Source organism: Danio rerio, chromosome 19, assembly GCF_052040795.2.
Source record: "Danio rerio strain M-AB ecotype USA chromosome 19, GRCz13ab, whole genome shotgun sequence".
Taxonomy (NCBI): domain Eukaryota; kingdom Metazoa; phylum Chordata; class Actinopteri; order Cypriniformes; family Danionidae; genus Danio; species Danio rerio.
Window position 1 is genome coordinate 35,842,516 of NC_141039.2, and position 24,065 is coordinate 35,866,580.

The window sequence follows — 24,065 nt, forward strand, 5'->3', positions numbered from 1 at the left end:
CTTTTATTGCCGATGGGAGCTGGGCTGGTTGAAGGCAGCTAGATGTGTTTTTCACATGTGTGCACTTCAAAAAGATCCCAGCACCCAGAGGACGCCCCCAGATCCACAAACTTCAGCACTGAGAGACTTGTATATCTGCTGCTTCGGACTGATCTGAGATACCCAAGGACAGGAGTGTACTGTATTGCTTCCCTCCATACGTTCTCTTACACAAACAGAGGTCTGTTGCTCAATTTATACCTGAGGAGTTGTGTGAGGGACTTTTTAAAAACAAGAAGCGAATGTAAAGGCAAGTGTGGTTTGTTGGAGAAAATAAAAAGGTGTGAAAAATCAGCCAGTAATTTACGGCCTTCTGACAAGCGCTTGGTTGGAGAATTAGGTGAAACTCTGGAGAACAGCCCGCTAATTACATTATCGCAGAGGTAGAAGCGCTTGTCAATTTCTTCCCACTTAGATTCTCCCTTTCACCCTCAGGAAGCAGGAGCTGCCAGACGGAATTTGAATTTAATAATATGCCAAGTGAACCGTACAGATCCTGCACTGGAAAAAACTGTCTCTCTGTTTGCGAGAAGAAATCTCTCTAAGTCATGACTTTTGCAGAAACAAGTCGAGTTTTTTTTTTTTTGTGTGTGTGTGTGTCCTTGTCAATGGTATCAATTTAATTTGCTGTGGACGGTGCAAATCAGAACTTTAAATGAGCAAAAAACAGGACGCAACAGTGAAGTGTGCACTTTCAGCTGATATTGACGTTGTTTTTCCATTAAGGATAATAGCAACTCTGATGGAGGATTAAACTGCATGAGGCACTCTGGAGTTTCAAAGGTTTTAAAAATCCAATATTTCATCCAGTTTACTCTTTTATTCTGCTATTTTGTTTTGAGCTCGTTATCGACTAAGCAGATGCGTACATTTTTAAGATGCACATTCTTTTCAAGGCTCACAAGTGAAACCCTGCATGGAGATTTCATTTATGTCAGGTACATCGTTACATTGCATTATAAAAAAAGGAGGTTCAGGAGGTCATGATGGATAGAGGCCATTGGGCAAATTTGGCCAGGATATCGTGGTTAAACTCCTACTCTTTTCCAAGGACATCCTGTTATTTTTAACGACCACAGAGTGTCAGGACCATTTTTTTTAGGGCAAACTCACACAGTTGCCTCTATCTGTGCCGAAGCATGCTTGTTCCCCCTCCCCTCTCCCTCGATGGCTTGCACTCACATTACATCCTAGCCGCCGCACGCTTACGTCATCGATGATGAGCTCTTTAGTTTATCAGAAGAGAAGTATTTTCGCTAAGCACAGTGAAGATTTCTTTAGCTATATTGTTTTGGTTTATTTATATGCAGTGACACACAGTCAAATATTTTGCCAAACAGATAAGCCACTTTTGACGCTCATAAATTATCATAAAGTCCTTGTGTTGCAGATATTAGGAAGTCTGCTGAAGGGGCAGCTGTCTTGCAGTGGGGGGGTTGTGTATTTAATAAACAATGACAGTTTGTGTTCATTAAACAGTAATAATGAATTATAAATCCATATGAAACAGTCCCTTAAATGTCACGTTTCGTCTTCAGTTTCGGGCTCAGGCCCGCTTTGCACTCACACTACAAGTATACCGCACCAATGCCCAACTGAACCGCGCTCTGGCACACCTCTTCCAAGTGAGCCAGGGCCAGCCAACTGAACCACACCTGAGCCAGATTCAGAGCACTCACACCTTTCAAACGAACCAGGAAACATGCCTGGGCATAGTTCGGATAGCATAGTGTGAGTGCACCCTTAATGTCTTAAAAACCCTTAAACCCTTAAAGACAGCGCTCACTGAGCAGTAAAGAGCCCCCTTCACTGGGGAGTTAGGACCCACACAGACCACAGGTTGAGCACTCCCTGCTGGCCTTACTAAAACCACTTCTGACAGGAACCTAGCTTTCCAGTGTGGTCTCCTATCCAGATACTGACCAAGCGCAGCAGTGCTTAGCTTCAGTGGGCTAACGTGAGAATTGCATTTTTGTTGTTGTTTAATCATTTGCATTTAGACTCTTATCTTTTGGCCATTTAAATACTAATTTCCAACAAAATGCAGAAAATTTCTGCAAAAAGATTTACCTTCAGTATGTTTAGGTTCCATACTATAATATTTATTATTAAAAGAGCAGGGGCGGCACGGTGGTTCAGTGGGTAGTCCTTTCGCCTTACAGCAAGAAGTTTGCTGGTTCGAGCCTCGGCTAGGTCAGTTGGCATTTCTGTGTAGAGTTTGCATGTTTTCCGCGTGTTCCCATGGGTTTCCTCCGGGTACTCCGGCTCACCCACAACTCCAAAGACATGCGCTATAGGTGAAATGAGAAAGCTTAATTGTCCTTAGTGTATGTGTGTGAATGGGGGTGTATGGGTGTTTTCGAGTGATGGGTTGCGGCTGGAAGGGCATCCGCTGCGTAAAACATATGCTGAATAAGTTGTCGATTGATTCCGCTGTGGCGATCCCAAATTAATAAAGGGACTAAGCTAAAAAGAAAATGAATGAATGAAAATTGACCATAGTGTATAAGAGTGTGTGTACATGAATGCAAGAGTACATGAGTGTTTCCCAGTATTGGGTTGTGGCTGCAAAGGCATCTGCTGTGTAAAAACAGATTCTGGAATAGTTGGCAGTTCATTCCACTGTGTCATTCTCTGATAAATCCAAGTAGGGCTCACTGCAGAGCCATTAGGGCAGAGCTGAGCTCCAGCGAGGGGGAGCTTGAGCTCTCGCTACTCCTTTCTTGCACTTCTTCTACGAGTGATGTCACTGGGGGTAGGGTTAGGGGTGGGGTTGGTGTACGCATTAAAAAACCTTATAGGAGGATGAGCGAGAGCTCATGCTCCCCCTCGCTGGAGCTCAGCTCTGCTCAAATGGCTCTGCAGCGAGCAGTGTCTCGATAAATCGGAGACTAAGTCAAAGGAAAATGAACAAATGAATATTAAATGAGACATGTAATTGTGTATAAATAACAAAAACACTTGTGCAATTTTGTCTACAGGTTAAGTAAACTACTTGTGCTTCAAACTGTCATAAATGTTTTTAGGAATGTCTGAAGAGATTGTGGATTTAAGCTGTTTTAGTAATGTTCAGATTCTTGATCAATTTGATCTTTCTAAGGAACTCGGTGTATTGTCAGAATCCAATGGAAATCATTTTGTATTTCCTGTATTTGTTTTTGACTCATAATGCAAGTAGCCATTGATTCTTATTTTATAAATCATCAAGGACCCAAATGCTTCTTTTCAGTGATCTTCCTTAAAGAAGAAAAACACAATATCAACAAACACCATTAGTTTCTTTTTGACTGTTTTAGAGCTTGGCGTGTTTGCATGCATGCCACAGGTGGCTGACCGGTAGGTGGGGAAATGCAGGAAGTCTGTGTGGCCGTTTTTGTGTGTCAGACCCAGCATGTTTTTCCCGCAACAGAGGCGAGGTATCCTGTGTGTGTGCGGCCCGTCGCCCAGAGCGCCTAACTTTCAGGAACCCCAGCGGCAACAACAGCGCTGTGTGTTTCCTGGTCTCTTATGCTGTTATCAGTGGACACGACACCCGCTCGTGCCCCTGCAGATTTCCTAAGCACCATCCTTTTTGCCTCCGGTGTCAAGATGTTGCCCTGTGATTGCCACAAGAAGCTTTTCTCTAACGCACGCTGCGCACAAAAGAGATCGGATTGAGTCCTTGTGATAACAGAGTGGTAGGGTCTGTTTGTGCTGATCTGACACAAGTGTGTTTCATTCAGCCGGTGGTTCACAGGCTTCCAAATTGAGAGACATCTCACCCAGTTGCCTTTGTCTGAGACGAACAAAGAGTCAAATCTGCGCATCACGAACTGTGCTGAGAAAAGCCCTGTCAGAGTTCCAGATTTTGCATGATCTCCAAAAAACTGTTACTGCTCTAGCGAGAAAATAAATAGCTGGAATTAAGCTCAATCTTTGCAATTACACAAATAAATCCTCATTTGAGCAACTGGGGCTGGAGGAAAACATTGTTAACATGAGTAAAAGACATCATGTTTTGGGCTCAGGCCAATGGCAGTTGCCAGAAGGATTTCATAATCTTTTTGCAGAACCTTATTGTAAAAAGAAACCCCCTAGAATATACACATCTCACTTGAGGCGTACGATGAATGGGTCGAGTTGGGGTTAAAAGCGAGATTTGAGCGAGGGAGTCTGCGACGCATTAACTTCATGAACGGCGTCTGTGTGAAAGAGGCTGTTATCATCGGGCTGTAAACGGCGCTTCTGCTTTTCCTGGCTCGGCGGCCCGAGATGAAGTCCAGATGGTCGGGGAAGTGTTTGCCCAAGGATGTAACCAAATATTCCAGATTGAGGTGGGGGAACAAATGGAAAAGTTGAAGAAGGGGTCATTGTAAAAACTCATATTGATTGACTACAAATGAGGGTTTGGGCTTTTGGGGACATTGGGGATATATATGGCCTTGTTTGCACCTGATACAAAATTTTTGTGTCTTGGTGGTGGTTGGGGGTCAACTGATAAGCATTGGCTTTTACACCTGGTAGCAACATGTCTGTCCATGTCTATTATGAACAGCTTTTATTTCGATTAATTGCAGGAGAACACATGAAGAGCATGCATGAGTTACCTAAAGTATGTGTATGTGTGTGTGTGATGAGTGTAAAATATTCTAAATATCGTCATCTGACCATATAAAAACAAAGAGTTGATGCATTTGCTAGAAAGTTCCATCATTGGTCATATCTGTTTATATATTTTTTCAGTATAGAATATATAAAAATGTGTTTTTTTTAAATATACATTGAAAATCAATATAAATTTTTAAAAAATTATATAATTATGAATAATGTAGGCATAAATATGTCCATTTTATGTATCACTTTGCATCTGTAATGGGTAAAAAAAGCACAAAAGTGTACCTCTTGAAAATGTATCACCATAGAAATAGCAATTGTATCATTTTCCCCTGTTTTTAATCGTTGTTGTTACATGTTATATACTCTTCCATTTTTTTCCTGCTGTAAAATGTTTGAGGAAAAAGCTTACACTTTAAAAAAGAAATGTAAAATAATATTACATACATTAATTATTATATTAAGATACACCCTTATGCTTATGCACAAGTTAGTATAAATATTTAAAAATAATAATAAATGATAAAATATAAATTAAAATAAAAAATATTATAATAGTTCTTGTTTATTTCTATAGTGCCTTTACAATGTAGATTGTGTCAAAGCAGCTTAACATAGAAGTTCAAGTGAACCGAATCTGTGTCAGTCCAGTTTTCAGAGTTGAAGTTAGTTTAGTTAAAGTTTAGTTCAGTTCAGTGTGGTTTAAATTTCAATGCTGAAAGTCCAAACACTGAAGGGCAAGTCCAGCAATGCGCAGCTCCACAAGTCCCAAACCAATCAAGCCAGTGGCGACAGTTGCAAGGAACATTATAATTTATAATTATATTAGGGCGACGCAGTGGCGCAGTAAGTAGTGCTGTCGCCTCCTAGCAAGTAGGTCGCTGGTTTGAGCCTCGGCTAGGTCAGATGATGTTTCTGTGTAGATTTTGCATGTTCTCCCTGCGTTTGCGTGGGTTTCCTCCGGATGCTCCGGTTTCCCCCACAGTCCAAAGACATGCAGTACAGGTGAATTGGGTAGGCTAAATTGTCCGTAGTGAATGAGTGTGTGTGAAGTATAAAGGTTTTTTCTTTCTAAAATGCTAACACATCTTAAAATTTATATTGATTTTCAATATTTTTATATATTTATACTGAAAAAATCTCTGAAGGTTTCCCAGAGATGGGTTGCAACTGGAAGGGCATCCGTTGCGTAAAAATGTGCTGGGTAAGTTGGCGGTTCATTTTGCTGTGGTGACCCCGGATTAATAAAGGGAATAAGCCGAAAAAGAAAATGAATGAATGAATGAATTATATTATAAATTATTTTATATATTATTATGAATCAACTCGAGGACAGAACTGTATAAATTCAGTGCTTTAACAAGTAGGAAAAATTATGTTGGGTATTTACACTAGTAAAAAGATGTGTTAGCATTTTAGAAAGAGAAACCTTTGCCTTTGCTAAAGGTTTTTATTTTGTCTGCCGGCTTATGCATTAAAAAACCTGACTTGGGGCGTATAGTAAGTCAATCTTATTAATGAGGTTAAAAAAAAAGTAACTTAAACAGAATAATTGCTATTTTTTTTTTGTATCATTTAGTACAAACCTTTTTGTGTCTGACACTTGTGGCCTACACTGTAGAAAATTATATGATCAATAAGTCATGACAATACAGTTAATTGTAACTTATTAAACAAAGTCAGTTATGTTCCAACTTATTTGTATGAGGTACACAAGCTGTTTTAAGTCATTTTAATATAATATAAGTTCAAATGACTCATATAGTTAATTTGATTCAGCTTAAACTTTTAAAACTACAGTGAGTTGAAATTGTTTCAGTGGCATTAGCAAGCAAATCTACATGCTTACAAGTTGTTAAGCAGTCGAAACCTTTTTTTTCAAAAGCCTTTTTAATGAGAAACACTAATGAAAAAATAAGTTTGCTACTTGTTCCAACTACTTATTTAAAATAAGTGGAATCAACACAATTCTTGAGTTTTTTTGGGTGACAACTTCATTGTTTTGTGTTCAATCCACCTACATTTGTAAAAACAATTAAGGTAACTTAATCAATTTGTGTTGGGACAACATGAATGAATTGTGTGTAACCCAGTATTTTTTACAGTTTACAGTTTTAAAAGAGAGAGAGAGAACGAATTGCTACAACTATCGCTTATTATACCATCCTTTTCCCCAACAGTCTCATCTGCCTAGCTCTATATGGCGTTTATCCCATAATAACCTGTACACATTTATAACCAGATGCCTGTTGTCTCAAGCCCCGCCCTCCGGTGAATAAAGCTCCGCCCACTCTGCACCTGGGTTTCCCGCCGCCGAAGCTCGCCGACTAGAGGCAAAGGACCACAGCTTCTCCAGGCAGCCGGGCGCGCGCTTTGACGCTCTTCTGTAGAGACCGTTTTCAACACTACTTCGCTGATCCCGACATATTTCAGACTCTTGTCGCACACCAGGATCAAAGGTTTTCGTTTGTCTCGTCTTCAAGCATTCGGACAGTTGAAGGAAAACGCCGCGCTAAATGAGTTGAGCTCGAGAAACGCACACACACAGCATCTTCCTCTTGTCAGGTTGAGGTCCTTCAGCACACGGGAGCCGCTCTTTCTAGAGCTGTGCACTGGAGTTTAAAGGACACGTCTTCTCCTTCGTCTTGGAAGTACACGTTCAGGACTGAAAACCATCACTAATATATCGTCTGGAGTCCAGGACAGGAAATTATTTTTTTTTCTCTCACAACGCCGTTACGCATGGTGGGAATTTCTACCTCTTTTCAGTGTAAGTCGCTCAGTTACTGTCCTTTTCCTCTGAATATTTAGTAGCCTGTGCACTTCAGCCACATTTATTAAATGCATTAGCCTGTCTTAGTTTAGGTTTGTGTTATTAAAATGCACTTTATATTATTTTTCTCCCTATTTCACTTCGTAACACGAATGTCACCAACAATAAATAGTAATACATGCATATGTCATATCTAAACACAGTACGTGGTCGCAGCAGTCGGTTGTGTTATTAAAACTGAACAGGCTTTGACCGTTTTACACTAGGCTATTTGTAAACAATACTCTACCATACAATAAGCGCTTGGTGTTACGCATATTAATTTCCACAATATTTTATATTGTATTTAAATCTATACATAAAATGTGTGTGTGGATTCTAGATAGTAAAACGTTGTTTGTCCTGTCAATATGCTATCTCGCGTGTGTTAAGTACATTTAATAGTCTATCACAGAGTTTACAGCTTTACAATTTGCACATCACTGTAGGTCTTTACGCACACATTTTAAAGCAGACATTTCCCCCCAGAACATTCATTTTATTATATTTTTAAATACATTGTTTAATGACAACATATTTATTTAACGTATTTTTACTATCCATATTAACGTTGACGACATATGAAGTCAGCAAGTCAAACATTAACAGTCATCTGCCGGCCGTGTGTAATATCACCTCCGTCTATAAACACATTAACTGTCTGTAATAAGCTGGAGGATTGTGCTGGCTAGTCGGCGAGCATCTCACGCGCTGCAAATTTGATCAAATCAAATGTTTGATTACAAGCACAGGTAAACATCTGGTGTGAGACAGGCAGAAAATTGTGACAACGTGATGGATTCGGAAGACCCTTTTTTTAATCAAGTCTGAAATAATGCACCTGACAGTTGGTATGGCACGGTAGATTAAGAAGCTATTTTATTTTAATAATAAAATCGTCACATTGCAATTGAAGTGTTTTGGAATATTAATATAATTTGAGAAGAGTCTGTGATAGTGGGGATTTGGCAGTAGATAAAGATGAACATTTATCTAGCGTATCACAATTGTGATATTAACTGTTTTAAACAGAAACATTGACGATTGTGACGTCACTATGAATTGACAAGACATGTCTGACAATTGTGATATCACAGTTGACTAAAAGCTCTATTAACAGCTGTGACATCAAAAGAAATTAGGAAAACGTGCTTATCTATAGTGACCCAGCCACCTTAAAAAGAAAAAAAAAAAAAGAGCTGCTCCCATCTCAATTGTCCAGCTCATCTTCTCAACCCATATTGATGTGAATAGTTTGCTCTCTAAGCTTAAATTCTCTTGACTAAGGAGTCTTGAAAAGAAAAAAAGTCCAAATTAAAGGGCGGCCTTTTATTTCCCTTTCTCTCTTCGGCTATGCATGTGCATTTAAGGCAAGAAAAAATAAATTAGAGAGGATTTTAGAGAGTTTGTGTTGCCTAAAGAAAGATGCTCATTCTCATAGTGCTGCTTGTCAAATATAAATTTTTGTTGTTGTTGTTTTTGTTAATGATTTTAAGAATGTGTTCACACTTGAACTCTAGTAAGATTGCTCTGTTACTGAGGTTAATTAAAGTTGAGTTTTTGTTCCTTTCCGAATTACTTTGAAACAGCTTAGTTGAAATATGAATGCAACACAGACCATTTCACATATATCACATCCATAATGTATAGGTTTTCCCTCATAAATGCAAAAAAATGTCAAATAAAATCAAATCGATTATGTTTGTTCTATAGTGAGCCTACATTTGGGTTGTGCAGTTTAATTCACAGAATTGCTACAAAGTATGCTCCATAATGTAAACTTGCAGACTTTTTTGTCGCATCCATAATGCATGTTTATTTTCCTTATTAAAAATAAATAACAAAATGTTTACAGATTGACATTTTTCTGATCCCATAACTCTGTGGTAGTTGTTTTGGGAAGTAAAAACAGATGTTTCAATATAAAGTTAGCATATACTTTCTATGAATATATGTTTTGAGATTTTCCTGCAAATGTCTCATCCATAACGCTGGAATTGCTCCTTAACAGAACCATAAACGTTATGTCAGAAGTAGACATGGGCTGACATAAGATTCTGACGCAATGATAATCTATGATAAAAAATCACGGTTTCACTGTATCGCGGTATTGTGATTCCTGCTTTAAAATATATATATTTTTAAATGTCTGGGTAAAAAAAAAAAAAAACTTTGAACAAATTATATTTTAATTTAAGAGACGTTTAAAATATTTTGCAACAGTAAACATGTCAGGCTATATAATTCAAATGAATCATTGACTTCTGCTGTCTTCATTTGTTTCAAAAACACAGTTTTCTGTACAATTTAAAACAGCATCTAATATACATTTTCTGCTGGAGAAACTGTTGTCCTAAAAAACTAAAATAAAAATATTTTACGGTAGGAACAGTATAGCAGAAAAATTTTAAAACCTTGACTTTTCCAAACCGCGGTATACCTTGAAAACAGCTTTCGTCCCATGCCTAGTCAGAAAATGTGACTAACTGAAAAAATGATTCAAAGATGAAAACTTGGATTTACAATTGTTTTTAAGTTATTCAATTGTAAACAGTTAATTTGGCCTGAATTTAAAAAACACATTAAGTTGAAAATTACTAAATGTAATTTGTTAGTTTAAAACATGTAAATTATTTGCAACAATTTTGCTGACATTTTTTTAAAGCTATTACTGTTTTATTTATTTTACTCAATCGTAGTTCAATACAGCAGACATTTGCCAGAACAATTTCTGACGCGCCTTTGACTCCTTTACGCGTGACATGTCATTTATAAGTCCTTCATGAACCTATCACAAATACACACACAGCATAATATGAATATTCATTAAGTTCTGTTGCAAAATAAAAGTCATACTCTTTTTTTTATTTTGTATTTTTATTTATTTATCTTGTATTTAAAAAAAAACTGAAGTGTAAATGCCACTCGAGCCATTACTAGAGAACTGAAATTCAAGTGTGAACACATCCAGTCACTCATTTGTGTTGTGTCAGAAAGTAGATTTATATTTTTCCCCTAAAAGTTAGCTTTTCTGTTATTAGAGTTGCGTCTTTTAAAGATACGTTTTTCATTTCTGATATTTTATGTGGTTCAGAAAACGGAAGTGAGGTCCAGCTGTGACTTTCTCCATTATGATATGGTCATCACCTCATTAAAGCCTTTTCCCACTGCTCCTGCCGACACGAGATTTACACTGGAGACCAAGTGTCAGTGCAGAAAGAGAGCGTATACCTTGATTAAAGGCATAAATGGAGTATGGTGGTGGCAGAGGTGAGGGATCGGCGTGTGTTTGCGCATGTGTGTGTGTTTGAAGCCAGCATTAACAGGCAGCAACATCCTCTGGCTGAGGCCATCTGCACAGCCACCAGCCTGCCTGCCTCACACCTGTTCCCCTCTCCTCCGCTCCCACTGGCCACACGCGGGTCAAACGCATGAAACCAGACACTGCCACAGCATAATGAAGAGATGACTCGGCTGCCCACACCAACACACACAGCTGTGTGTGTGAGAGAGAGATATGGAAATACTCATCCATTATTTTCAAGGGTGTCTGGGAGATGTTTAGTCTTTTATTTAATACATTTATTCTGTACGGAAGATCTTGAAATATGCTTTATGCATCACTAGAAATTAATTAACAATTATGAGGAAAATGGAACTCTTTTTGTTTTCTTTTTTTGTTGTTGTATTCATGAAAGATGAGCATTACATGTTCTTCTCTTGATAAATGTGCTTCTAATTTACCTTAAACGCAGAGCAGTGTAAAAACATTTGTAGTTAAGTGCTTACTGTGTATTTTAAATGACGAACAGCAGACGTTCTGGCCGAAAGCCAAGCGTGTTATCATTGCAGTAACTCATTTCATTAGTGATGTCATTAACCCCATACATAAACTGGCAGACATTCTTACCAGACACTTGCACAAATACGCAGCACGTCTCGTTGCTTCACAATTTCTCTTTCGCGGACATTTAAATCAAAAAGCACCCTCTTTGTGCGTAAGGATACAAGAAACACAGACTGTAAATTTAGCAGCGAGCAACCGTACGTGTGCAAAAAGGTCTAAGCTGACAGACCATATAATTTCTCTGGATGAATAAAAATTGTAATAACAAAAGGGAAGAAAAATGAGCGAGTTCAGTTACGTGACATCAGCCAAGTGCATTATAGGTTTCAGCTCTTAAGGGGAACATTCCCAAAATGCATTAGCGTCGTTTCACTCGCATCTCTTTCCATTGAGCTCTATCATGTATGAGGCTCTTTATATTCATTGAGGGCTACTGTTGGACTTGCTGACACACTCAATCTTGGGCTGTAAATAAGCGACATGATTTGTCGGGCTTTGTCAGGGGGGAGAAAGGCCCCTTATTTGTGAGGGCTGTATATTTGACTCGACGTGAGTCTCTGCGGAGGGCAGGCTGTGAATGATTGAGGCGGCCACCATCTCCCAGAATCCATGCCTCGGATCGATAGGGGGCATAATGGCTACAAATTTTTCAACGAGGGGAATTTAGCGTGTGGTTATTGGATTTCATAAAGCATGAAAGTATAATGTGAGAGAGGAGGATGAGTGGTTTTTATTGTATCGTGGGGCTGGAGTGTACAACATAATGAGGCAATATAAAGTCAGGGGGGGATGTGTAAGAATTTACATCAGGCTTTTTTATGCGATGCAGTTTTTACAGATGAAATTTGTCCTAGGCATATATTTTTATGTTAATTTATAAATATATTTTAATTATAGATCAAATATTTATCAGTATTTAATTTAGCTTGTACACTTCTTGTTCAGTCTACTTATTTATAATGAGCTTAATCAACACAATTCTTGACATTTTTTTGGATAACTTAAGTAACGAAGTAGTCAGCTTTATTTTTTACAACTATTAAAGATGTTTTAAGGCTATCACCCTCCCCCACTATACATTTTTCTTAGGCATTAACATTTTACACTTTTCTCTCTTGTTTAAACACTCTCAAAGTTCAAACCTTTGTAGAAAAATAAGTCCACTATTAAAAAATGAAACCAAAAATCAAAACCATTTGAGCCTCATTTATTTATGTGCACTACAGCCGCGTTACTTCTTCCTTCCTTTAGCATGTCCAGAAGTTCAACTTTTTGTGCGATGGTTAGCATCTTCATCTGCCTAATGGGTGCTAAAACAGGTGACCGTGCAGGGCGTTTCGTCGGCATTGTGGGCAGAAAACTTTCAAACTTACAGTACAGCACTTCAGAGTCACACTAGCGATCAAAGATTATGTAAATTTGGCAAGCTGAACACATTTTGTACTGTACAGGAGACATGGAGATCAGGATGCAGAACATATTGGGCTAATCAGAACATGGAACACAATGCGCTGTAGAAAAAAGCATGTCAAATTGCACGAAAAAAATGTTTCTGCGAAACTTCGAGGCTGTGTTATAGTGAGGGATCATTGTATATTGAATTGCAATAAAATTTAAGTCAATAACAATGATAAACTCTTTTTTACTCTATTAATCTAAGAGCCAATAACACAGCTGAAATGAACAACAAGGGGAATCTAGAAGTGTTGATATTAGAGAATTTTCGTCTGCGCAAAATCAGCAACCGAAAATAGTTTATACTATTTATTGGACCCTCTCCGTTTTTTTGGGATACTCTTTAAAATCTGGAACCATTATAAACTGATATGGACACACACACACACACACACACACACACACACATATATATATATATATATATGGAATTCAATATGGAAATTAAGAATTAATTGAGATTGCATTTTTGCCACGGCCGGACAATTAATCAAAATCGACATTATTCGCGGGAGTTACGTTTTAAAAATAACCAAAACAGGCTAAATCCGCTAAGTAGTCCGCAAATTCTTAAGTAGTCTGTGAATTCTTAGGAGATTGCATTTTTGCTTGGGCTAGGCATTTATTCAAAAAGTAATCGAAATCGACATTCAGAACCCATAATCAATCTAATTTTTTCAGGTCAATTTTTTTCAATTTCCCTGCTGTGTGTGAGGTCATGTGACCTCGCTCTGTTAAGGCTGATTTAAACTTCTGCATCAAACGCACAGGTGTGGTCTGGCGTAGCCTTTGCGCGATCGCATACCCACGCACCTCTTTTAAAAAAATTTTTACTACACGTCGCACGTTTTGTATTACATTGATGATGATGTTTGGAAGCCTCACCAAAGATGCCTTGAGACGGTATATTTTCCATTACAATAAAATGATTATTTACATTAAAATATCTGTTTACAGAAGATTCAAGAAATGCACTGTTTAAAATAATTTATTTAGATTTATTTTATTTTATTTTTATTTAGAGTTATTTTATTTAGAAGAGATGAGGCTTATTTTATACTTTTAATATGAAAAAAATTTAAAATACTTAATTTTGTTTCCAAAAGTTATTTATTTGTACTTTTTATAAGTAAAAAAGCGACTGTTTGTTTCAGGCAATGTGTGTTTTAATTTTTGTTGTTTAAGGTTGATGTTCTATAAATAATCATAGATAGTAGATAGTGTGTGTTTCCCATTATTTTAGAATCAATTAATGCACCCTTTATCCAAAAATCTCTCACTTGTAATATGTGAGCATATTTACTAAATAAATAAATAAAATAATCATTCATTAATCATCATTAAGTTAAAATGTTCAGTTAATCCTGATTTTGATTTTAGGCCAAATCTCCCAGCCCTCTCTGGAACTCTGCATTTTTTGCAGTGTACAACATTTCATAGCTTTTATTAAAAAACTGAATATTTATATATTTATATATCATAATCTCATTGAAAGCATTAAAAGTAAACCAAAATAATGATGCAGAATTGTAATCTAAAAACTCCTTTTCTGATGTTCAAAAGCAACAAAGGGATTCCTGTAAAGTTGCATCTGTAGGTGCAGTGGTGTCTATCTAAAACTGAGCTGTCATTGTGGTCCAGACCAGGGTTAACTAAACAAACCGATGCTCCAGCTGACAGGTGTCCAGACCGCCCGGCCTCGCTCGCTCGCTATCTGTCTTCCTCTCTCTCTCTCTCTCTCTCTCTCTCTCTCTCTTAATCCAGGATTCACTTGCCAATTAACTTCTCTTTCTCTCCCTTCCTCTCTTACTCCAACACGTACTCTTCTTCACTCACGTCTATCAGCCGCACACAGTCACGCGCACGCTAAACTACCTCTCTGTCTTCTGTGTCTCTCTCTCTCTCTCTCACCCTCTGTTTATTTTCCTGCCTCCATCTGGACCAGGCTGATATTGTAATCGCCCTAATGCACATTGCCTTTCCCTTAGACACACACACAATGTGCCATCCTGACAAGCCCCTTTATATTTCAGATAAGCCAGGGATGTGTGTTTAATGAATACAAAGCCGCGGTGTGTCGCCGTGCACTCTGCCAGAAGGTAATCTTATTGAATAGGTGCTTTTCAGCGATGCAGAAGACGATAGCAGCGAAGGAGTGAAGATGTAACCTGTTATCTCGTGCCTCCTCTATTTTCCCGTCACAGAATTTACATTTAAAGATTAGCTGTAAAAGGGTAAAAGATTCAGGGTGGTGAAGGTGTCAGAATGAGTGTGTGTCGAATAGGGGGATGGGGTGGTCGAAGAGAGCATGACTTTAGCAGGAAAGAGTGAAGGAGACAGAAAAAAACACACAGGGTCTGTCATACAGGCTGTATCTGGCCTGCGTTTCAGCCTCGCGGCATTACTATCTCTCTCCAGACCGACTCTCTGCTCCCTGGGAACAGAGATTAGCACATTGTTATCTGTAATTGCGTTTTGTCTGTGGATTCAGGGGCTGCTTTTTGCCAAGGAGAAGGTGAGAATGGCACATGACCAACATTACGCTTTGGCATATCAGTGCAAAGGCATGATTGATGGAGAATATGGACTGTGTAATGGCTTCATTAGGGTTTACTTCTTTTTACGAGGTAACAATTGCTGAGGGATGGACTCGGCTCTTGCAGGAAGTCTGTAAATCTCCTCCATAAAAAAGGGTGTTCGTCTGTGACAAGCTGCCAAAGAGACATCAGAAACATCCTTACACTTGACTTTTTCCGTTAGTGTTCCTTTAAAGATACTACAAGTATGAACAAATTTGTCTATGATCAGTTTCTTGTAACTGGATGATGGGGAAAAGGGGTCTGTTATGTTTCAATATTTACAATGGCTGATGCAGGCGTAGTTCATTGATTTTGCAAAAAAAAAAAAAAAAGTTAGGGTTAAGGTTAATGTTCTGGTGTACCTTGAATTAGCTAACAACAAATGAGTGGCACAATTGTGTTTGATTAATTTTGTTAACCCTCTAGTGTACATTTTTTAATTCTCAAAATGCTAAATTGTGTTTACTCACTATTTATAATAGATTTATGACACCCATATCACCCATATAAACTATGTTTTGACCATCATCTTGATAACAAAATGTTTGTTTACTAAAAAACTAAAAATATTAAGTTAAACTTTGGATAACTTAAAAAATAGTTGAATCCTGATTAATGTATTAAAATAAGTTAAAGCAACATACAAATATTCATTTACTTGACTTTTTGTAATATTTTTTTTACAGTCCACAGACATAATTTTTAGGGCTAAATATTTCAAATGTATAATTTGAGCATCAATGTGTGTGGCCGCAATAGTCAAATTGCAGAATTATATGATTTATTAAAGGTAAAAAAATATAGATATTACTGAAAAAATATTTTAAAATATTTTTTAAAATGATGACCATGTTATTTAGCATTTTATTTTTCAATTTCTGTACTTGAATAGTGTTAGACTCCCCAGAAAACCATAAAGCACTGTTTATTTATTCATTTAGTCTTGTAATCTATTAGAATTTATGCAGATGCAATGGAAAACACTGTCCCAGTGAAGCTAAATTAAGTAAATCTTTCCAAGTAGAGCTCTTTAAATCATACGGTGAAATTATTTTCATATCACTATATATATTGCGGCAAAACAAAAAATCACAATGTCAAAGTTTTCCAATATTGTACAACCCTAAAAATGGTGGTCTCCTAAGTCAGTGGTGTCATGTGAGGGTCACGGGACGATGAGTGGGGTCCCTTGGTGATATCCAAAAATCAAATTAATTTTATTAAACTAGTAAGATTAACCAGAAGAAAAAAATTAAAAATTACATAAAAATATTTAAATAAATAAATAAAAAGCCATCAGCCTTTTTTTTTTTTTTTTGCAACTCCTGGGGTTATATTAAAGACACAGCAATAGCGTCAGATTCAGAAGATTGATTTTATGGCATCAGGTTAAACTTTCTGACACCTTTACAGCACTCACATGTATTAAAAATATATTCAGGCCTTAACTAATGGAGGATGGTTTTCGAGTGGCAAAATTAAACGATGAATAAACTTGGGCCTATTGATATGTCTGCATCATTTTGTGCAAGCTTTATATATTTATATCCATCTCAGAGGATATTGGGGGTCGCGAGTCACTGGCATTGTTATTAAGGGGGTCACGAATTGAAAAGTTTGGGAACCCCTGTGTAAGCACTTGGCTTACTATTGCTTTGCATACTTGTTTTAAAATATGAAATGAATTTTTTCTAAAACTTTTTTTCTATTTTTCTCTAATTTCTAAAAAAAAAACATTAATTTTAACAAGTTGTGTTTCAAATTTGAAGTTGATTTATGTTAAAAAATAGCTTTAAGTAAGATTTACAGAAATATTTAATGTTAACAAATGTATTCAAAATTTAAAAATGCTATAAAGCATGTATTGTTGGTGTATCCAAATCAGATTGTGGACAGTTGTAAAGCAAAATGCCCAAAATAGACCCGAATGAATCGGAATCAAATCAAAATTTGACCCAAATCAAATTGAATTGATACTCAGCCCTGCTTACAGCTATTACTGCATTCTCAGTTTACGTTGAGAACAGATGCATTAAGGACTACCTTTTTTTCTGTAATTTATGGGATCAGAGTGGAAATCTGTCAGCCGTATCTGTTCAGTCGCTAATGTTTGATTCATAGGCCGCTCACTCCCATTAATTTTGATTTATGGATTCTGATATGTATTTATGAAAAGGGCACCCACTCGAGTGCAGCCTCTGTGGCCCAGTAAAGAGGAGTGTAATTAAGATTTGTTTTGAGCCTAGAGGCTCGACTCCTTCAAGAGCTATGGATCAATAGGTAGAGACAGTAGACCCCTGTGTGTTCACTACACATATTGACACGCTCAGTCAATTAGAGCTCCTGAGGAAAGGAGAGAGCAAGCAAGCAGAAAGACAGCGAGAACAGGACGGATCGGTAGAATTGTATTCAACGTCTGAATAAATGAAAAATAAGGTAGTATGCAGTTGTGTAATGCAGTGATTTATTTTCTTTTTTTCCAAAGCACACAATGCCATATGGTGTGCATTCATTATAACGTCTATAGATTCTTACCCTGCTAGTGAAAATAACACCTGGTATATTCAATAGCTTCTTCATAAACTGAGTATACAAACTCTTTCTAAAAGTGTGTGTGTGTGTGTTTTCTTGTCTCTGGATTAGTCCAAATTGTATTGAGGCTATACAGTAGTTTGGGCTTCCTGTTGTTGGCAGTTAGTGTCACAGACACTGTGGTGGGACAATAGCTCCGTGGTGTAGCACACTAGAAGATTGTGTTGTCGTCGAGCGATCAGCAGGTGTCTTGGAGATAAATGCTCTGTGTCAATTATTTCTAGAAGAGGTGATTCATAAGGCGGGCCTGAAGTGTAGAAGTAGAGGAAGACTAAGTGTGGGGGAGCAGGTAAAGAGGAGCATGGGCCCGGGTGGATGAACCTCTTCGTTTTCAATGCGGCTTCACATAAAAGAGTCATTTTGTTAAACGTCCATTGCATCTAAGCTTTTGTTAGCCGTGAATAGAGGGGGCACCCCTGGCGCATTAAAAGTGTTTGTAGCCGCAGAACGAATGGAGAATTGTGCTGAATTACTTGATATTATCTCCCCATGTTACCGTCATCGCCATTGGGAAGACTAAAGGAGCCGTTTTAACACAAAAGTCAAAATACACTAATGTATATAACACCAAAGAACAAGACGATAATGCATTGATTGCTCAATCACTTTTTTAAAGCGTGCATTTTTTCTGGGCTGAATTATAAGATAGCATAGGTGGACTTTTCCTGAGAAATGAGTAGGCATGGACTGGTATAAGATTCTGATGGTATGATACCTTGGATGGAAATCACGGTATTGTGATTAGTGCTCTAAAATGAGTTCTTTTTAAAAGTCTGGGTAAAAACAACAACCTTTTCACCTATTGTACACAGCATACTTTATTCTATGAAATATTTCAAACATTTTGGAACAGTAAACATGTCAGGCTGAATAATTAAAATAAATCATTGACCTCTGCTGTCTTCATTGGGCAAGGCAATGCAAGTTTATTTATATAGCACATTTCATACACAGTGGCAATTTAAAGTGCTTTACATAAACAGGAATAAGAAAATAAAAACAAATAATAACAGTGATTAAAAACAAATTAAAATGTGTTAAAACAGGTTATAAAAGAATGAAAAAGAAAGACTATAGTGTGATCTGTCCGACAAGCACAGTTCTCATTCGGTAAAGGCACAGCTAAACCGATGTGTTTCAAGTGTTGATTTGAATGAGCCTAATATTGGAGCACATCTGATCATTTCTGGAAGCTGATTCCAGCAGTGGGGGTGTAGTACCAAAAGGCTGATTCACCCAGCTTTGACTGAACTCTTGGAATTTTATTGACCCTAAATATCTGAGTGATCTGTTAGGTTTGTATTCAGTTAGACTATCTGTAATGTATTGAGGTCCTAGGGCATTTAGTTATTTCTAGACAAGTAATCAGGGGTGGATTTAGTGATTTTGGGGCCCTACGCAATTCCAGCCATGGGGCCCAAGTTCTAAAATACACCCTTTCTACTTTTATTTAATGTTTATTTATATTGCTTTTTGTTATATATTTGATTTGATTGTATACTAAATAATATTTAGTCAAGTTAAAATTACATTTATTTAACTCTCACCATACAGAATATGATAGAAAACAATGTTATATAGTTTAGAGCTATAATATATACTTCTAGATATTTATTGGCCGCCCCCAGATTTCCTGAGACCCTAGGCGGTCACTTACCATGCTTATTGGTTAAATCTGCCCCTGCAAGTAGTAATACTTTAACATCTATTCTGAATGTAACGGGTAGCCAGTGTAAAGACCTGAGGACAGGTGTGATGTTTTCTGTTTCTTGTTAGAATCCTGGCCGCAGCGTTGTGGATGAGCTGCAACTGTCTTTTTTAGGAAGGCCAGTGAGGAGTGCATTACAGTAATCCATTCTGCTGGTGATAAAAGCATGAACAAGTTTAGTTTCAAAAACAGATTTCTGTACAACTTAAAAAATGCATCTTTGTATTTCTTGCTTTTCTGTGGATATAAAGTAATCCACTGCACTGTTCAGATCTAGAGCATGTTTAAATGTTGGTGTATCATGGATAGACCAAAAAACACATACATATACTGGAGGAATGGTATGACAGAAAATTTAAGCAGTTTTAAAACCTTGACTTTTTCTAATCACAGTAAACCTTGGTTATTGTGTCAGTGCTAGAAAGAAGGTTCCTCTGATAAGACTCTTGTATGCAGTCTTCCTAGAAGCTGCGAAATGAGAATGAACCTTGTCTCAGATCCTGTTTATGGCCATATGGATGCGAGCGTGTTTTTTTTAAACAGCTGGGAAGGAATTCACCCTGCCAGAAGCCATTCCTGGTCACTCAGGACTTCCGCCATTAGCAGCACGGCTCCACTGCACGCATATGACCACAGAATGAACCCACAGATGGGCAATGCCCTCAGCTGCCACAGACCTCTGACATGTGAGGCACTTTTCAGATCCCTCAGAGTTGAGATACTAAAGATTAACAAACCAGATCAAGTTCAGCAAAATGATGTATAGCTCTCCTGGTTTATACGTGACTCATGTGAGGTATTTGTGGAGCAGATCTTTATGGATCAATAAGGTCTTAGTTGAGAGGGTCAAGACAAAAGAGACTTCAATTTGTGCCGTGTATTTGCGGATCATTAGCCTTAATATGCTTGGCATAGCCTCTTAAGACCTGGGATTATGGACAAATGTTTAATAATAGTTTTTTTATGACATATATTATAATTGTGTATTATTATAATTATGTATAGACTAAAATAATGCACTAAAATGGTTAAATTAAGCACTTAAAAATGCATTTACTAACATTAATGAATACAACCTTATTGTAAAGTCTTTCTAAATTCTGTAATATCAAACAATATCTGATATGGGTAAATATTGAAATGGATTATTCTGATCAGTTTGCCTTTACATTTAAAACGTGTCAACATAAAATCAGTATTTACAGACAAATGATTCTTTAATCAATATAACTTGTTGTAACTCAACATTGATTGTATTTTTCTTCATAATCTATCATCAAAACGTGCAGGCTTGCAAAATCCACTAGCCCGACTTCCCAGGGCTTTGCGTTTTCTAATCGGGCTACGGAAATCTCCAACCGACTGATGGGCGATCTTAGTGGGCGTAAAAATACATTTTAATGTCTTTACATCAACTCCAAAATATGATAATTATGTGTGTGCTGTACTGCTAATACAGCAGCAACAAATCCACATTTTTACTTGAGAAGAGCCACAATTTAATCAATTACCTCTAAAATATTGCAGTGTTTCAATGTGTGGCACTGAATCACACAAATACCCGTCATTCACTCAGAGATAGCAGTGCTAAACAACTCGTTGGGTTGTTTGTAATCTAATATGAATATTTGTTATTATCAATGCGTTGCTTGCCATGTGTTGTTGATGTAAGATTGTAGTATGTTTGATCGGCATATTCGTATTGAATATACCATGCACACATGATATCTGTCACTGCGCACACATGTTACACCTTCACAGCAGCAGGGGGAGAGGTGTGCCTGTCACTGAATCCAGCATGGGGCTTCTCAACCCTCTTCCACTTTCTGTCTTTTTATTATGCACTGTCATAAAGTCTGTGCTCAATGCTAAGGTGTTGTATCAAAATTTGACTCTGAGGCCAATCTGACTTCGCTTTGCTTGCATGTTCTTTCATTTTCATTTTACTTATAATATATTTATTTAACTTTGTTAATTAAATTCCATTAATTTAGCCTATTATTTTTATGCAACAGTCAAGTTGCTATGTGAAGTTGCAATATTAATTTGCTATGTGAAGAAATGAAACTAATTTATTTTTGGCATGCTGAATTATGTGAAACTGTGAATATAGGTCTATATAATCACCTTGCAATTTTGAAATTATTGCTTTTTTGCTGTTCAGTTCATAAGATCAGATCAAAATTTTATGAAGTTTTAAAAAAAAAGCAGTTGCACACTATAAAACTGTAACATTTTTAAATATTTGTATTTATTGGCCTATATATCGGTTATCAACCTCCAAATCTAAAGAATTATCGGTTAACGATATCGGCCCAAACATTCATATCAGTGCATCCTTAGTCTCGTTAGCTTTCACATGCCAAGATGTTTCATTTCCTCAGCACCAAATAATGACTTCAACAAAGTATCTAAGGTTCTAAAAAACCTGAAATTTATCCAGGGATGAAAAATCAAAAACATGCATTGACTTCTTACTCGGAATTGTCCAGAACTGTACAGTTTAATAGGACGTTTTTTTTTTGGGTTCGAAAACAAGCAGTATTACATAATGAGGCCTGTCTAATGTATACATACATATATATTTATAAATGTTTTTTTTTTCTATTAAATAAATGATGTAATTTCTATTTAGGCTACATAAATATTTATTTGGGCTATCAAAAACTGAAGAGTGCCTACCAAAGGGCTACCAGGGATTTAGAAATTTTGCGAGCCCTAATGTGGAATAATTTGTTTTTTTAGCAGACATCGCCAAGTGGTTGCATGTAATTTATTAACCTTAACCAGTAGTCCATAGCAAATTAGAGATTGTTGAAGATCTACTGTTATTTATTTATTATAAATAAATAACCTAAATTTTGTTTTTTATTTAAAAAAAAATATTTATTTATTTATTTATTTATTTATTTATTTATTTATTTATTTAATTAATTTATTAATTAAATTACATCTAAACTATTAAATTATTTATTTATGTTGTTCCTTTTTGTATTTTCTATGCCACATATTTTGCGAATAGCATTTTATGTTGACTTTGAGGACTTTTAATTCCATGATTATGAAGTAGGGATCTTTGGCGTCTTTCAGTTTGGCAAAAAATAAAGAAATTACTGATGAATGTATCCAAGCTCATAAATGGGTACGAATAGATCGCAATGGCTCTGTGTGGTATTTCATTGTGCTGTGGTCGCTCTCTGATTCATTTCTTTCAAAATACACTTCAGCGCCAGTGTTTTAAATAGCTGCACGTTGCGGCGAATGGTGCAGCTATGGCAAAATAAAGACCCCTCTCTAAAAGGGAAGGGGTCTCGTGGAGCAATAAAATGGCAGAGCGCATAAATCCATCTTGCCTTATAAGGTCAGAAATGTTTTAAGTTGTTTCAGGACAGTTGTGTGTGCCAGTAATTGCTTTCCCATCTGTCTTAATGTGTCTTTATCAACATCTGGTTTTGTAAGCTATTCTCCAGTAACAAGTATCCGTTATGTGTCAAGGGTTCCCAGTCCTGCTAGCACGATTAGCCTAGCCTTGACTACCGCTCCGAGTGCAGCGCCACATATGCTTGCCATTACTCCATACCATTCACAAAATGTAATAACTTTTCAGGGGAAAGATGTGTGCATGCGACTGTTTTTCTTCTTCTCTTCACTTTTTCCGTAACTGTAAAGAATTATTTTGGTCTGGTTTTAATGTTCCCCCGGTGACTGGACAAATTACTGGCTCGCAGGCCGTTCGGGGCCGCTTGAGTGAAATGTGAACAGCTCATCCCTGTAAGTGCCGCCTTGTCTACACCTCACCGTGTACCTTACCAACAGGGAAAATGAGAAAGACGTCTCGTTGGCACATGAAAGGAGACGCGTCTTCAAGAACCCATCCTCTTCACAGAGGCTCGGGGCTCAGAAACGTGCACACACTTTGGCAGCGATGCAAAGATATGATCTTAATCTGCTATTTCCTCTTTGGCAGTATTAAATTGTCCACATAATAATTCACAGCTGCACTGGGATCAAATATAATGGTGCAGCTGCAATTTTATGTTTGCGAATTTTAACTGTTCTTCCTTTCTGTCTCTCTCGCCGTCTCCCTTCAGCCCCGCCTCCTCCCGGCACCATATGGGAGATGCTGCTACAGTCAAATGAAAGAGGGTTTATGCGTCAAAAATGGCTTGGCGATGTGTGCCGTTTAGGCATGGTATATGCAGGCCTGACGGTATCATCTGACGGTATGATAACCTTGGATAAAATTATCACGGATCACAGTATTGTGATTGCTTCTTTAAAATATGTCATTTTAAATGTCTGGGTAAAAAACAGAAACTTTTTCCCTCTTTGAACACAATATTTTCACAATATATATTTTATTTTGAGAAACATATTAAATATTTTGGAGCAGAAAACATGTCAGGCTAAAGAATTCAAATCAAGCATTGACTTCTGTCT

At 37.2% G+C, this 24,065-nt stretch overlaps 1 protein-coding gene across 45 annotated transcripts in view; it reads left to right on the forward strand.

Moving 5' to 3' along the window:
• runx1t1 (RUNX1 partner transcriptional co-repressor 1) overlaps positions 1-24,065 on the forward strand; it is a 233,037-nt gene that overhangs the window by 141,107 nt on the left and 67,865 nt on the right. For 4 of the 45 annotated variants that reach the window (XR_015516197.2, XM_087295000.2, XM_087295001.2 and 1 more), the window contains exon 1: positions 6,968-7,402. The exons of 40 other annotated variants lie outside the window; for them this stretch is intronic. Coding sequence is in view for 4 of the 5 variants with exons in the window: in XM_087295000.2 (XP_087151126.1) it covers positions 7,375-7,402 (28 nt within the window). In the remaining variant the exon portion in view is untranslated. Of the gene's footprint in view, positions 1-6,967; positions 7,403-24,065 lie in introns of those variants that run through there. One more of the 45 variants, NM_001076776.5, reaches the window with a different exon arrangement.